At 37.0% G+C, this 14,303-nt stretch overlaps 1 protein-coding gene across 1 annotated transcript in view; it reads left to right on the top strand.

Annotated features, from left to right (window-relative positions):
• Positions 1-13,352, top strand: part of LOC107581966 (AF4/FMR2 family member 4-like) — a 23,084-nt gene extending 9,732 nt beyond the window's left edge. Inside the window, exons 2-8 of the mRNA XM_016267662.1 lie at positions 1,595-1,718; positions 6,348-7,067; positions 8,659-8,810; positions 8,896-8,959; positions 9,526-9,569; positions 10,513-10,730; positions 12,918-13,352. Coding sequence (XP_016123148.1) covers positions 1,595-1,718; positions 6,348-7,067; positions 8,659-8,810; positions 8,896-8,959; positions 9,526-9,569; positions 10,513-10,730; positions 12,918-13,045 — 1,450 coding nt within the window. The 3' untranslated portion in view covers positions 13,046-13,352. The remainder of the gene's footprint in view (positions 1-1,594; positions 1,719-6,347; positions 7,068-8,658; positions 8,811-8,895; positions 8,960-9,525; positions 9,570-10,512; positions 10,731-12,917) is intronic.
• Positions 13,353-14,303: the final 951 nt, after the last annotated feature.

The following is a 14,303-nucleotide window of genomic DNA, read 5'->3' on the forward strand; positions in this document are numbered from 1 at the left end:
GTGTGCGATTACTTGCGTCTGTCCTCCAGGCCGAGTCATATATGTGAAAATAGGTTGTCATGTTCAAGGAAAGCGAAATCTCTGTCTTAGCATCGACGCATAGCTGGTCAGCTGAGCCTTCTAAAGTGGCGCTCAAAGTTAAAATGATTTTAACAGTGCGTTTCATTACGTCTCTTTGAATGAATGAATCAGTGTTTTTGAACGTGTAGTTGACTGACAGTCCCTTTCCACCACCTTGTAGCACAACAATGTAACTGCACTGACTGACAGCCGTCTAGAACGCGCGCTGGTGGAAATATCAGTAGAAAGTCTCTTGTCTAGTCAGATTAAGAGATCAGATTATAACTAGGCTAACTGTTATACATATAGGCTAACGATAGCCTAACGATCTTATTGTCAGGTTTATGTTCTGTTATGTGGACCGTTATTTTGTCATTCTCTTCTGTTTACTTCACTTCCTGTTTCAACACTAAATAGCTATATGGCATTAATGAGCCACTCAAAATTACCACAAGGGAAATTCCCTCACCGCGACAGCCCTATGTCTGTCTTTTTTTTTTTCTTTCTGTCTTTTTTCTTTGTTTTTCTTTCTGTCTGTCTGTCTTTCTTTGTCTTTCTGTCTCTTTTTCTTTCTTTCTGTCTTCACATTTGTTTTTTTTGCTCTCCTGCTCTGTTTTTGCTCTGTTCCTTTCTTTTTCTTTTCTCTCTCTTTCTTTTGCTTGCTTTATATTCGTTCTCTCTTCGATTTTGTTGTGAAACTCTAGGTAAAATGAATCTGTAGTTATGGCTTCAGCGACTATAATTACTAATTTATTGCCAGCTTTCTATACCTTTACTTAAGAAATTAGTGGAAACCTGCATATTATCTATGTAGTCCTGAGCTACAAAGTTCATTAACATATGTTTCAACAAGAGTTGTTTTCAACCTGTTGTGGTTTTGAATGACATTTTAGAAAATGATCTGAACTGATAATTAATATTTTTAAAGTAAAAATCTGCCTTTTTGAATGACGTGTACATGGTCTTTACCAATGACTAAACTACAGACTAATGTTTTTTGGGAAGTTTCACTTGACACCATCGATTACGCACGTCTCATGCGAACCTTAAATGTCTTAACTTTTGAAATCACCTTTTTCAAAGGTTTCTGTTTGCTATAGTTTCATCAGAATTTCCATTTGCTAAATATAGGCTGAATGTTGTAACTACTTTAGTGAGTCCTCTCGTTATTAATGAGGTGCAGGGAGATAATGATGGTGTGTATGTAATATAATGTTGGGTTAGCCGAAGCACACAGCGTACAACAAAGATGGACAGAATTCAAGTCAGTATTACCAATAACCGTGTTTGATTGAATTTTAACTTTTGAGTTCTGCTACATGACTGTTGTCTGTTATTCTGTAGGACAGTCCAGGCTTGTTTTTTGAAGGGAAAGCACGTCTGATTGTCTCCAGTAATCTTGTCTATTTGTCTCCATTTGTTGTTCAAATGTGTAACTTTATCTTAGTAGATCCAGGTGTAGATCAAGGTGTCAGGAAGCAATTTTTCCTCTGCTTCTTCACTGCTTAGTGACTCTTAGTGTCTCTGTTGTTAGCAACATGAACCGTGAAGACCGGAATATGCTCCGTATGAAAGAAAGGGAAAGGAGAAATCAAGAAATCCAGCAGGGAGGAGAGGCCTTTCCAGCTAACTCTCCCCTCTTTCCTGAACCTTATAAAGTAAGTTCATTTTGTTTCTTCTTTTTTTTCCCCATTTGATCATCATTTATTTATTTATTATTTTGCCCTGTGAAGACCTCATTTAATCTTAGGTTGTTCCTTTTTGGCTTCTATTCTCAATTAATCTTGCTCTTTAGCAGAAAAATCCTTACAGATAAAAGCACTGTGGTGATACAGCAACTTTGGTCATTACATAATTATTGGAAAAATGTATGCATCATGCTAACGTGACAGATTCGGGTGATTTAATGGTTGCACTGTCCAAAAAAATGAGCAGTAAAAAAACACCAACTTTGCTTGCCAGAACTGTACTGCAAAAATGCAGTAGCAAAATGATGCATTACAGATTAAACTTACATTTAATGTAAAAATATGATTGTTAAATGGAATGAATTAACAAATTACTAAAAACAGTTTTAGCGACAACCACCTTAAATATATATATTCTATACAATTATATATAGAAAGTGCATGTTTCATGCACACACAGTAACACGAAAGTAATAAAATAAACATTAATTAACATAAGGTGTAACTTAAAACCCTAATGTACATAACTGATGAGAAAAAACATATTTCTATGAAAAACCACCAATATGAGCTTTCACACTGAGAATTCACTTCTGAATTTATTTTACATGCAAAAACGGTACCATTTAGCTGCAAAATTACAGGAAATGTCCCATTAGATCTCTTGAAATTTTTGAACATGTGGAGGAAGGCCAATAGGTTTTTACTTTTAAAATGATCATTATTTACAGCATATTATATAAAATGCAAAATAGCAACTAAGATGCTTCAAAGTAAGTTGTTAAATTTAAACATTATCTAGTGACAGCTATCTGTTTATTGGCCAATTAGAAACCGTTTCCAATCAGGGATGAAAATCTCAAAATGAATCGCGTTTACTATATATGTATCTATCGCTTTGTGCTTCAAACAATTCTACCGTGTCCCAAAAACCATGCATTGTACTGTTTTTATTGGCGACGGGTTTCATTCGCTATTTCAATCCTAATGGTAATTACAGGGCATTTTATGGGTAAGTACTTGCATTGTAGATGCATCAGCTTGAGATTTTCAGTAACAGTATAGCTACTTTTAAATATGTCTGGCTGATATAGTTAGTGGCCGGTTAACTTTCTGTCCTAAATGTGTGGTAAGTGCTCAGCAAATCTCCTGTTGCCCACTTTCTAGTTCTGCAGGAATAAGCATCGTGTGGTTTAGTGAGGAAGGAAAGAACATTTGACTTCTTTTTCAGTACCATGGTCGAAGGAATTACGTGGTTTTACATCAGATGATCTCAAGTGATGAGAGAGAGAGAAAAGTGTTCCATGAAGTAATATCAAGACGGTACGTTTATTTAGTTGTCCTTGTTGGTTGCACACAACAAACATGAACTCAGAACTTTGAGGAAGCTTTGTTAATGGAATCATTTTTGAACAATTGTATTTCAGTTTTTGAATTGTTACAATTATCACAATTTCTGCCCCTATTTATAGTGGAACACTTTTTTTTTTGTTGTTGTTGAAAAGTGCACATTTTTGCAAATTGTGTTTTGCATGTATTTAATAAGCTCATGAAATTGCCTCACAAGCACAGTGTCTTTGCTGCGTCGACAGTTTTTAACAGGAAGTTTGGGTGGGACGTATATAAGGACTTTTATTATTGTTTTTTGCAACCATGTTTTGCTGCTCTTTCTGTAAGGCTTATTGGACTAAATTTGGAGTGGAAATGCGTCATTAATATTGTAACTCTATTTTTAGCATTGAGGTGATCAACCGTCAGATGCTACAAGAACCAATTTAATTTCATTGCATTCCTTCTGACCTATTTTTTAATTTTTAGCTAGTATTTCGGGATGTGATCAATTGACTTCGTTCATGGGGGTTTTCATTCTAATTGGGCTGATATAAAGCTGCAATGGGGAGAAAAAGACACATATGTAATAGTCACATAGGTTACACTAAAGAAGATTACGGTCTAATCTTTGCTGCTAACCAGATTTACACAGCGGTAAGTGCTTTACTTTGGTGGTGAACCTGTCACAGGATACAAGAGATGCAACCTGACAAGTAGAGAATACAGACAGCTGTATTCTCCCTTTTGGGGTGAGATGAAGTGGTGTGTACTATCAAAAACTATAAAACCCCTGCTTTGACATGGGACGTAATGTATTACTCGTTTATTCTGGATGAACTCATTGAGGGTAGTAGTGCAAAAAACACTTCATGTAACAATTTGCTCCTGTATGCTTGACTCGAACATTGTGGACAGATCAAGTTATAAAACAGGACAGGGAATATTGAATCATAGTGTGTTATTGGTCATGTGATTCAACATTATCTCTAAATCATTTTTAACAGCGTAATGTGCAGCTGAAATTACAGCATGTTTTTTGCAACCATGTTTTGCTGCTCTTTCTGTAAGGCTTATTGGACTAAATTTGGAGTGGAAATGCGTCATTAATATTGTAACTCTATTTTTAGCATTGAGGTGATCAACTGTCAGATGCTACAAGAACCAATTTAATTTCATTGCATTCCTTCTGACCTATCTTTTAATTTTTAGCTAGTATTTCGGGATGTGATCAATTGACTTCGTTCATGGGGGTTTTCATTCTAATTGGGCTGATATAAAGCTGCAATGGGGAGAAAAAGACACATATGTAATAGTCACATAGGTTACACTAAAGAAGATTACGGTCTAATCTTTGCTGCTAACCAGATTTACACAGCGGTAAGTGCTTTACTTTGGTGGTGAACCTGTCACAGGATACAAGAGATGCAACCTGACAAGTAGAGAATACAGACAGCTGTATTCTCCCTTTTGGGGTGAGATGAAGTGGTGTGTACTATCAAAAACTATAAAACCCCTGCTTTGACATGGGACGTAATGTATTACTCGTTTATTCTGGATGAACTCATTGAGGGTAGTAGTGCAAAAAACACTTCATGTAACAATTTGCTCCTGTATGCTTGACTCGAACATTGTGGACAGATCAAGTTATAAAACAGGACAGGGAATATTGAATCATAGTGTGTTATTGGTCATGTGATTCAACATTATCTCTAAATCATTTTTAACAGCGTAATGTGCAGCTGAAATTACAGCATCTGATTTGTTGTTTACAGATACTCTTTTGCCTTACTTTCTAGTCAAGTTTCAAATCATATATGTATTCGTATACATTTTAGTGTATTCACACAAATATCCACTAAAAAAAGACTTTTACACAGAAGATAATTGTAGCAAGATACAGACTTTAAAGCCTTTTGATTCTACACATTTGCCATCGTAATTTATATAGTTTCCATAGTTTCAACAGTGGTATTTGTAGTAAGCACGGACTAAACCATGTATGATTCTTCACTACCATGATTAGATGTAACTATGAGTTTTATACTAAAAAATAGTAGCCTAAAACATTTAGAAACTTTAAATACAAAATTCAGAAACTGCCATAGTTGTAATTATATTTCCTTAATCCCCTTAGTATGTTTAATTATATTTAGTGATGCACTGAAATTTCAGGGGCCGAAAAAGAGCAAATTCTGGTTTAGGGCAAAATAGTTAATTTAATCGATACAAATATGGATTCTTAATACTAAAGATCAGTCTTTTCCTTTATGCTGCTTTCTGTTGATGCTCTTGCTAAATATTATTTGTAGCATTTAGAAATGTGCTGTGTCTCAATCCGTGTTTCAACTGCAGAGAGACGTCATTAAAACCACTTGTAAACAATAATGTTATGTAATGTCACATTTACCTCAAGATAGTCAGCTAGAATAAAATTAATCTATAAAGGAGCATTTTGTTAAATATATGCATATTCATAATTTTTTTTACCAATCTGTTATTTTCATTATTTAATGTACATTATTAATTTTTTTGTTTAATGGGGTTTTATTGTTTGCATGTTTATATTTCAACAATAAATTGTAATCCACAAAAAAGGCAGTAGCGCCAAACACTCGTCCAACAATCCAGTAGACAAAAACATATGGTGCGTAGATCCAAAATATACAAAGATGAAAGAGATCCGCACTCCTCCAAATGCAGCTAAAAAAGCTTATTCCATTTATTATTCAGAGGTCACTAAAATATGTAGAAAGAAGTGCAAATGTGCAAGTGCAGAACGTGAACAATAAATTGTAGAAACATAATTCTGTTATTAAAAAACTGCCTTATGTGCAATTTAAATCTTTATACAAGTCAGCTTTTATTTGAGTGTTGATTAAATAAATTTGATAAATTACTTGATTATTAAATAATAGTTATTTCCGTTTTTGGTTTTTGACCAAGTGCATCCTGAATTTTCATTTACGGTGCATCACTTAAATAACTATATAATAATATATGAATATGCAGTGTTTCTGCCAAAATGCCAAGGTTAATGGAGTTAGTTACTACAGTAAATCAAAGAGGGCTGGCGTACTTTCTAGTGGCATCAGTTTGACTTAAACCGCAAAAAAGGTTGTAAAATGTGACCATTTAGTCACCATAAATGGACACGGTTTGAAGTTTGTAAAATTGTACACACAGACTTGAATCCATATTTTTATATGGTACTAGTTGGTGTTTGAGTTGTTGTTCTCACACTCATCTCAAGTTCTTTTCTCCCAACAGTCCTCAAAGGAAGATAAACTCTCAAGTCGCATCCAGAGCATGCTGGGAAATTACGACGAGATGAAGGAAACCATCGGTGAACCCCCAATGTCCAAACTCATTCCCAAAGCCTCCAGCTCCTCCTCGGACGATAAATCCGGCCAGTACGCTGACCAGCGTAGCGGAGGCGCCCAGAGTCAGAACAGTAAATGGACTCCAGTCGGCGGCATCTCTTCCACATCCTGCTCGTCGACCTCAACTTCCTCCTCCTCGCAGAAGCGCTCATCCGTGCAGGGCAGCCACGGCAGCAGTCAGCGCAGCGGCGGTCAGCGGCACGAGCGAGACTACAGCAGCAGCAGCAAGAAGTCCAGCAAGCACGGCTCCGAGCACAAATCCCACTCCAGCCCGGCCAAGGGCCCCATGAGCTCCGGCGGACACTCGCGCGGCCGCACCAAGTCGCCCAGGGACAGAGAAGCCAACTGGGACTCGCCCTCAAGAGTTCATTCCTTCTCCAGTGGACAGCATCCCAGCCAGAGCTTCCCGCCCTCGCTCATCAAACCCAGCTCCATGCTCCAAAAACCCACCGCCTATGTGCGGCCCATGGACGACCGGGAAACGGCCGAGCCTAAGACCTCCTCGGAGTCGTACGGCGGTCAATCACACAGCAGCGCTGTGGGAGAAATGAAGCCCAATGGCAAGGCTTCCCTCACCAAGCTCAAGATCCCAACGCAGCCTGTCGATGTAAGTCGTGCATGCTTTCTTTTTTCCCCGAGCATTGAAACAGAGCTTAAAGACAAACTATAGTGGATTTCTTGTTTCATTTTTCGAAAGTATGTACCTGCGAATTTGCAGTGTTGGGTGTAACTAATTACTAAGTCATTTAATTACTTTTCCCTTGAAAAAGTAAAGGAAGGGATTACACTTATTTTCTCTGTAATGTAATTACAGTTACTTCTTATGTAATTGAACATAATACTGTGAATAGACTGAAGGACATTTATACACAATACAATAGTGAATTTAACGTCAATTTAAAGTCTAACCTTAAAATGCATGCTTTTTATGTACCCTTCTCTCTTTGAATACTTTGGTGAGTTAATAAGAATATTGGTAACACTTTAGTGTCCAATTCTCACTCTTAACTTGTTGGTTATTAGCATGAATATTACTGGGATATTGGCTGTTTATTATCACTTAAAAAGCACATATGTGACCCTGCAGCACAAAAGCAGTGTTAAGTCGCTGGGGTATATTTGTAGCAATAGCCAATAATACATTGTATGGGTCAAAATTATCGATTTTTCTTTTATGCCAAAAATCATTAGGATATTAAGTAAAGATCATGTTCCTTGAAGATATTTAGTAAATTTCCTACCATAAATATATCAAAACTTAATTTTTGATTAGTAATATGCATTGCTAAGAACTTCATTTGGACAAATTTAAAGGAGATTTTCTCAATATTTAGATTTTTTTTTGCACCCTCAGATTCCAGATTTTCAAATAGTTTCTCAGCCAAATATTGTCAGATCCTAACAATCCATACATCAATGGAAAGCTTATTTATTCAGCTTCCTCAGTCATCTCTCCTTACACTGTGTCACCGGACGTCTACACCGTCGCGCCGCGCCACATCAGCTAAAGACTGTCTACACTGGACGAGACAAAGCGACCATGGAAAATCATTTGAAATTTGTATCAGCACGTCATAAATGGAACGTGGCAGCAATTTACTATCGGGGATTTGTCGTGTCGCGCCTAGATGCTTTACTTGCATTTAATATGCCTTCTATGTATACGATCACTTTTGTAAATTTAAATTGATGCAGACACCAAATTGGACACCTCATCTTTGACCCATATGTCAGAAATAATGCATGTCCATAAAAAAGACAATTGTCCATTAGAGCACATCTTTCACACATTTCGTAACATAATTTGGAATGGAGCTTAGAAGCATCTGTATAGAGTTAAGGTGCGTCCCAAATCGTGTACTTATGCACTATTCTATGACGTTTTATAAATATTTATACGGAGTATAAATAGTGCGAGTAGTGCGTTCACACTGAAAATTCCAAAAATAAAAAGTGCACTTAAATAACCGAAAAAATGAAGTGTGGAATGTTGGACACTTCATGCACTCAAATGTCGCAGCTTTAATTATGTAGCGAAGGGGGAGGGGCCATCAGACTCTGATTAGGAATGACAAAATAACCTTATATAATTCATACACTTCATGGTTGAGTACATAGTGCTTAAGTACATAGTGCATGAGTGCATAGAGTATAGTGCATCATTTGGGACGCAGCTTTCGGTTTGTCTCTGACGTGTATCGTCCTTTCCACAGATGGACAGGTTTGAGAAGGCCGTGTATTATCTGGATGCTGTGGTGTCTTTCATCGAGTGTGGAAACGCCCTGGAGAAAAGCGCCCAGGAGGCCAAATCGCCCTTCCCCATGTACGCAGAAACTGTGGAACTCATCAAGTAAGTTGCCAGATTATTCCTCCAGCGTCTCTCTTCGTTGTGCTTTCAGAGTTTGCTGACAAACGCTTGTTTGCGTGTTGTGCAGGTACACTATGAAGCTGAAGAGCTACCTGGCGCCGGATGCAACCTCTGCAGACAAAAGGCTAGCGGTGCTGTGGTACGTCGCAGAAACACATCAGTGGCTCTCTAAACGAACACAAGAAGGAATTTGAGAATATATGAAGACACTTAATCGAGGTTTATCTGAGATGCTATTAATGACACAACGAGCAGCCCGGTCTTAGTATGCTTTTACAATCTTTAGTAAGAGTAATTTTCTATTTCCAACAGAATGATGTTAAGGAGACAGTTCACCCAAAAATGAAAATCCTGTCATTGTTTACTCGCACTACACTTGTTCCAAAATTGTATGAGTTTCTTTGTACTGTTGAACACGAATGATGATATTTCTTTACTGTCTTTTGATCAATCTAACATGTCCTTGCTAAATATAAAAGTATTCATTTTTTTTTTTTTTTTTAAATCTTACTGACCCCAAACTTTTTAACGGTAGTGTAGGTCTGAAATATCCAGTATGACAAAATTCCAGAAAACATGAAACCTTGTAGTTTTTGTCTATCAAAAGGTTACTATGATGTGAAATTTAATTATTGTTAATGTTTCTCAAAATCATAACATATACAAGATGTATTAACTAAGGTTTTATTTCTTCCAGAATTCGTTGAGTAATAACCAAGCTCCTTCTCCTGGAGTAGCAAAGTAAGTTACATTGGTTTGTATTATTATTATTATTGTAGATGGTGTAAATATTATACCACCCGCAACCGCATGTCAGTGTGCAACAACACTCAGAACACATTAGCAACATCCTGGCAACCTCGTGCAGAAAACACAAAAAAACAGTAACAAAAATGTACCAGTGGGTAATATCTCTCTGCTTTCATATGCCATTAAGCAATAACAAACAATGAATAACTTGCAAATTAACAAAATTGATATTACCTGTAATATTTAATTTTTTTACACTCGCCTTTAAAGCGTTAAAACGTGAGGTTGTGCTATATTCTGTTTTTGAAATATAAGCCAATATTGCAAAATGCACATTTAATGGCATGCATTGCAAAAAATATATATATAAATATCTTCCTCAGTATTTGTTTTCCAGTATAAATATCTAAACATCAAGATACATTAAATTATTAAAAAATATAACAAAATTGTGAGATTATGCTTAAAAAAAAAAAAAAACTTCCCAAATTCCCTCTTGATTATTATTTTTTTTTTCTGAGCCCATTGGCAGATATTTATTCTTGTTTTAATCATAAACTCACTTCATTTTCTCAGATCAAGGCTTCCTATCATTTCATTTTGCTTCTTGATTTAAATATCTTGAGACATTTGCACGGAAAACAAGACAAAATACTGATGAGCATCACTTCTTTTCCGTGTGATGAAGATGCAGTAAATTCCATATTCTAGTGTTTGGAAGCAGTGCTATTCAAGCCTTAAGTTCTCCTCAGTTGATTCTTTACATTTTAAAGTCTTAAATGTGCCTTTATAAAACCTGCAGAAACCCTGTATATATGAATAATCATGGTAGTTAGTCTCTTAAACATTAGACTTCCAGTGAGGACAGAAGGGAATAGCTGATCATGCATAAGTGTCCTGACTCATGCTCGTCTCTGTCCTCTGCGTCCTGCAGTAAAACGGCGGGAATGCCGTCTCCGGTCTCTCCTAAACTGTCTCCTGGCAGTGCGGGCAGCTACTCCTCCAGCAGCTCCAGCCAGAGCACCAGCTCCTCCGTCACCATCCCCCAGCGCATCCACCAGATGGCAGCCAGCTACGTCCAGGTCACCTCCAACTTCCTCTACGCCATCGAGGTGTGGGAGCAGGCCGAACAGCTCGCCAAAGAGCAGAGAGGTATTCTTTTAAGTCCATTTCCTTCTTCCTGAAGCTGTACTCAGGTGGTTTTGTGACTCTACACAGCTTTTCTGACTTTTCTTCGGTCATTCTATTTCTGACCAAGCATGAATGTCCATGGAAAGCATTGCATTGTCTGTTGTGTTATTTGCTTACAGAATCAGTAGATTACAAGTTGGATATATAGTACATCTACTTTACCCAAACATACATACTGTACGGTCATGTAAAGCAATATATAGCTGTCAGCTGCTTGTTTTTTTTGTTTTTTTTTGTTGCTAAATGTAGTTATTAACACCCAGAATTTTATATAAAATTGGATGTACACTGCTATTCAAAAGTTTGGATCAGTGATTTAGTTTTTTGGATCAGTTTTTTTTTTTTATAAAGAAGTCTCTTCTGCTCATCAAGGCTGCATATATTTGATCAGAAGATGCAGGGGAAAAAACTGTAAAATTGTGAAATATTACAATTTAAAATGCTGGTGTTTTATTATAATATACTTTAAAATGTAATTTATTTCTGTGATGCGCAGCTGTATTTTCAGCATCATTACTCCAGTCTTCAGTGTCACATGATCTTCAGAAATCAGTATAATATGTGACTCTGGAGCACAAAAGCAGTCTTAAGTCGCTGGGGTATATTTGTAGCAATAAAAACATTGTATGGGTCAAAATTATCGATTTTTCTTTTATGCCAATTATCATTAGGATATTAAGTAAAGATCATGTTCCATGAAGATATTTTGTAAATGTCCTACTGTAAATATATTAAAACTTAATTTTTGATTAGTAATATGCATTGCTAAGAACTTCATTTGGACAACTTTAAAGGTGATTTTCTCAATATTTAGATTTTTTTGCACCCTCAGATTCCAGATTTTCAAATAGTTGGATCTCAGCCAAATATTCCAAATATAAACCATACATCAATGGAAAGATTATTTATTCAGCTTTCAGATGATGCATAAATCTCAATTTCACAAAATTGACCCTTATGACTGGTTTTGTGGTCTATGGTCACATATGCTGATTTTATTATCAATGGTGGAAACTTTTGTGCTCCTTAATATTTTTTGGAGACTGTAATGCTTATTTCAGGATTCTTAAAAAGTAAAAAAGTGAACTCTTTTGAATGTACACTACAGGGTCAGAAAATAATTATTTCTTTTTTTTCAAGAAATTAATACTTTTAATCCGCAAGAATGTTAAATTAGTAAAAAGGGATATAGACTTTATACAGTTAAAAAAAAATCTATTTGAAATAAATGCTGTTCTTTTTTTACTTTTTATTAATCAAAGAATCCTGAAAAAAGTATCACACATTCCAAAAAAACATTTAACAATGTTGTCCAGCTGTAATCTGCTTAATGCAACTATAAGGCATGAAGATATTGTAAACACTAATATTATGAATTTGTATAAAGCTGTTTGTAAAAAAAAAAAAAAAGTGTAAGAAAAATATCCATATTCACAACGTAATAATCACTTTAATGTAACTTGCACCAACAGTTGTACACAGAAGCGGCTCCGGGCGGATGATGTATGAGGTCAGCGCTGTGCATGCGCCGGTGAGTCTCGTGAAAACCAATGTTTGTTTACAGAAGTAAAGGAAGCAAAGTTTCCTTACTTTAGCAAAGGAAAACCAGTCTCCTCTTGGCTTATATCGAAATCCTCCGACATTCTCCTTTACAAATCCTCGAAACTGCTTCTGTTTACAACAGTGAGCACAAGCTAGATTAAAGTGATGATTACGTTTTGAATATGGATATTTTTCTTACAAAAATGCATCGATTCGCTACAGGAGGCCTTTGTTCACCCCCCGGAGCCGTGTGAGACACTTTAAAAAAAATTTTTATGGATGGGTGCTTTTTATTTAACTTCTTTTGGACTGATGCATGCAACACCCGCTGAGTGCCATTAAACAGCTTGAAAGATCAAAGGCTATTTTTAATATAACTCCGACTGGATTCGTCTGAAAGAAGAAAGTCATATACACCTAGGATGCCTCGGGGGGTGAGTAAAACGCAGCCTAATTTAAATTTTTGGGTGAACTAACCCTTTAATGTGACTTGATTCTGGCTCAGGATCTTGTTTTTCCCCCTTGTTTTCTGCTTGCATGAATCCGGATGTGAGCACCTGCTAAACACTGTCAGTTTTGACTTCTTCTCTTTGGTCTTCTCCGCAGAGTTCTTCTCCGACCTGGACAAGGCTATGGGCCCGCTCATCTTCAACACCAGCAGCATGACTGAGCTGGTGCGATTCACGCGGCAGGGCCTGCACTGGCTACGACTGGACGCCAAGCTCGTACAGTAGAGCGGCCCTATCCATAGCCCCTCTATGCCTACGCAAAACCCTCACACACTCGATCTGCCTCAGACATCTCTGTGACACTGTGTTCATTTCTACACCAGCTTGCCAAAAATGGAAACACTCAGTGCCCCGCCCCTCCACCACAGACCCTATGAATATTCATGAGAGGGGAGGCGGCTAATCCACACGACTGGCAGAGCGCTCATACACTGCATCGTCTGGCTCATATCATCGGCTTAAGCTAAAAAAAAAAGCCTGCTTTCTTACTTTGACTGTCTTTTTGGTTTATTTTCTGCTAGCTATAAGCAAACAAGAATAATAATTGGATGTTTATAGCTTTTTATTTCAACCAAAGTACCTCCCTTTAACCAAAGGTGCTTTAAAATGTAGGTTTTATCGTTTTATTGTGCCTTGTATTTGATATACAGGAAACCGAGAGACACAATATCTTGAAAGGTTCGACTTGTACGCAGGGTGTGGATTGCCAAAGGCTTGTAAAACGAGAAGCAGAAAGAGCATCATGCACTCGGCAGATAATGAATGCAGTGCTGACTGATCGTCTTTCTTGTATACAGGACCAAAAGACTGTTCGGCACCATATCAAGGCATTATTACTAAGGGTTTTTTTTTTTTTTGGGGCTTGGCTCATCCACAGACGCCACAAAGGAATTATAGCCTGTCATATTTGTATACGTCACTACCACAAACTCCCAGGCCAAGATTTTTATACGAAATGTAGCGCTCGCATAGGTGTCACTTTCTCGCTCTTGATTTTCTGGTATTAAACGCAGGAGTATTTTATTACCTTGGCTCAGCCTAATATAGATTTTATTTAGATAACGGCAAATCGCTTCGTTCCAGGTTGCGTTTTCCCTCTTGGGCATGGATACAGGGTTGCAATACGAGAAGAGAGCCGTATTTCTATTGTATATGAAAATATCATATTTAAATATTTAATGTGAGTCTTGAGGTTGCCTTTAAAGTGTCGTAGTCACCTGTGTGTTGCAGTTCTTTTAAAAGCCCGCAGTCATGTGAGGATATATTTATGTGTTCTGTTGAGAATAGCAGTTTATGTATGTACATATAGTGATTTTAGCGCAGACCGACCCGTAATCTATACACGCAGTAAATCAGATCGAAACTTTGATGGGTTTAGCAGCAGAAAGAGGAAGGTCAAGTGAAAAGTCAATCCAATGCTGGAAACTTAACATCTCGTGCACTAGAATCTTTCCTCTAATTGGCTCCCAAACTGTTTTTTTTT

The sequence above is a fragment of the Sinocyclocheilus grahami genome, unplaced genomic scaffold (assembly GCF_001515645.1).
Source record: "Sinocyclocheilus grahami isolate Dianchi unplaced genomic scaffold, SAMN03320097.WGS_v1.1 scaffold39.1, whole genome shotgun sequence".
Taxonomy (NCBI): domain Eukaryota; kingdom Metazoa; phylum Chordata; class Actinopteri; order Cypriniformes; family Cyprinidae; genus Sinocyclocheilus; species Sinocyclocheilus grahami.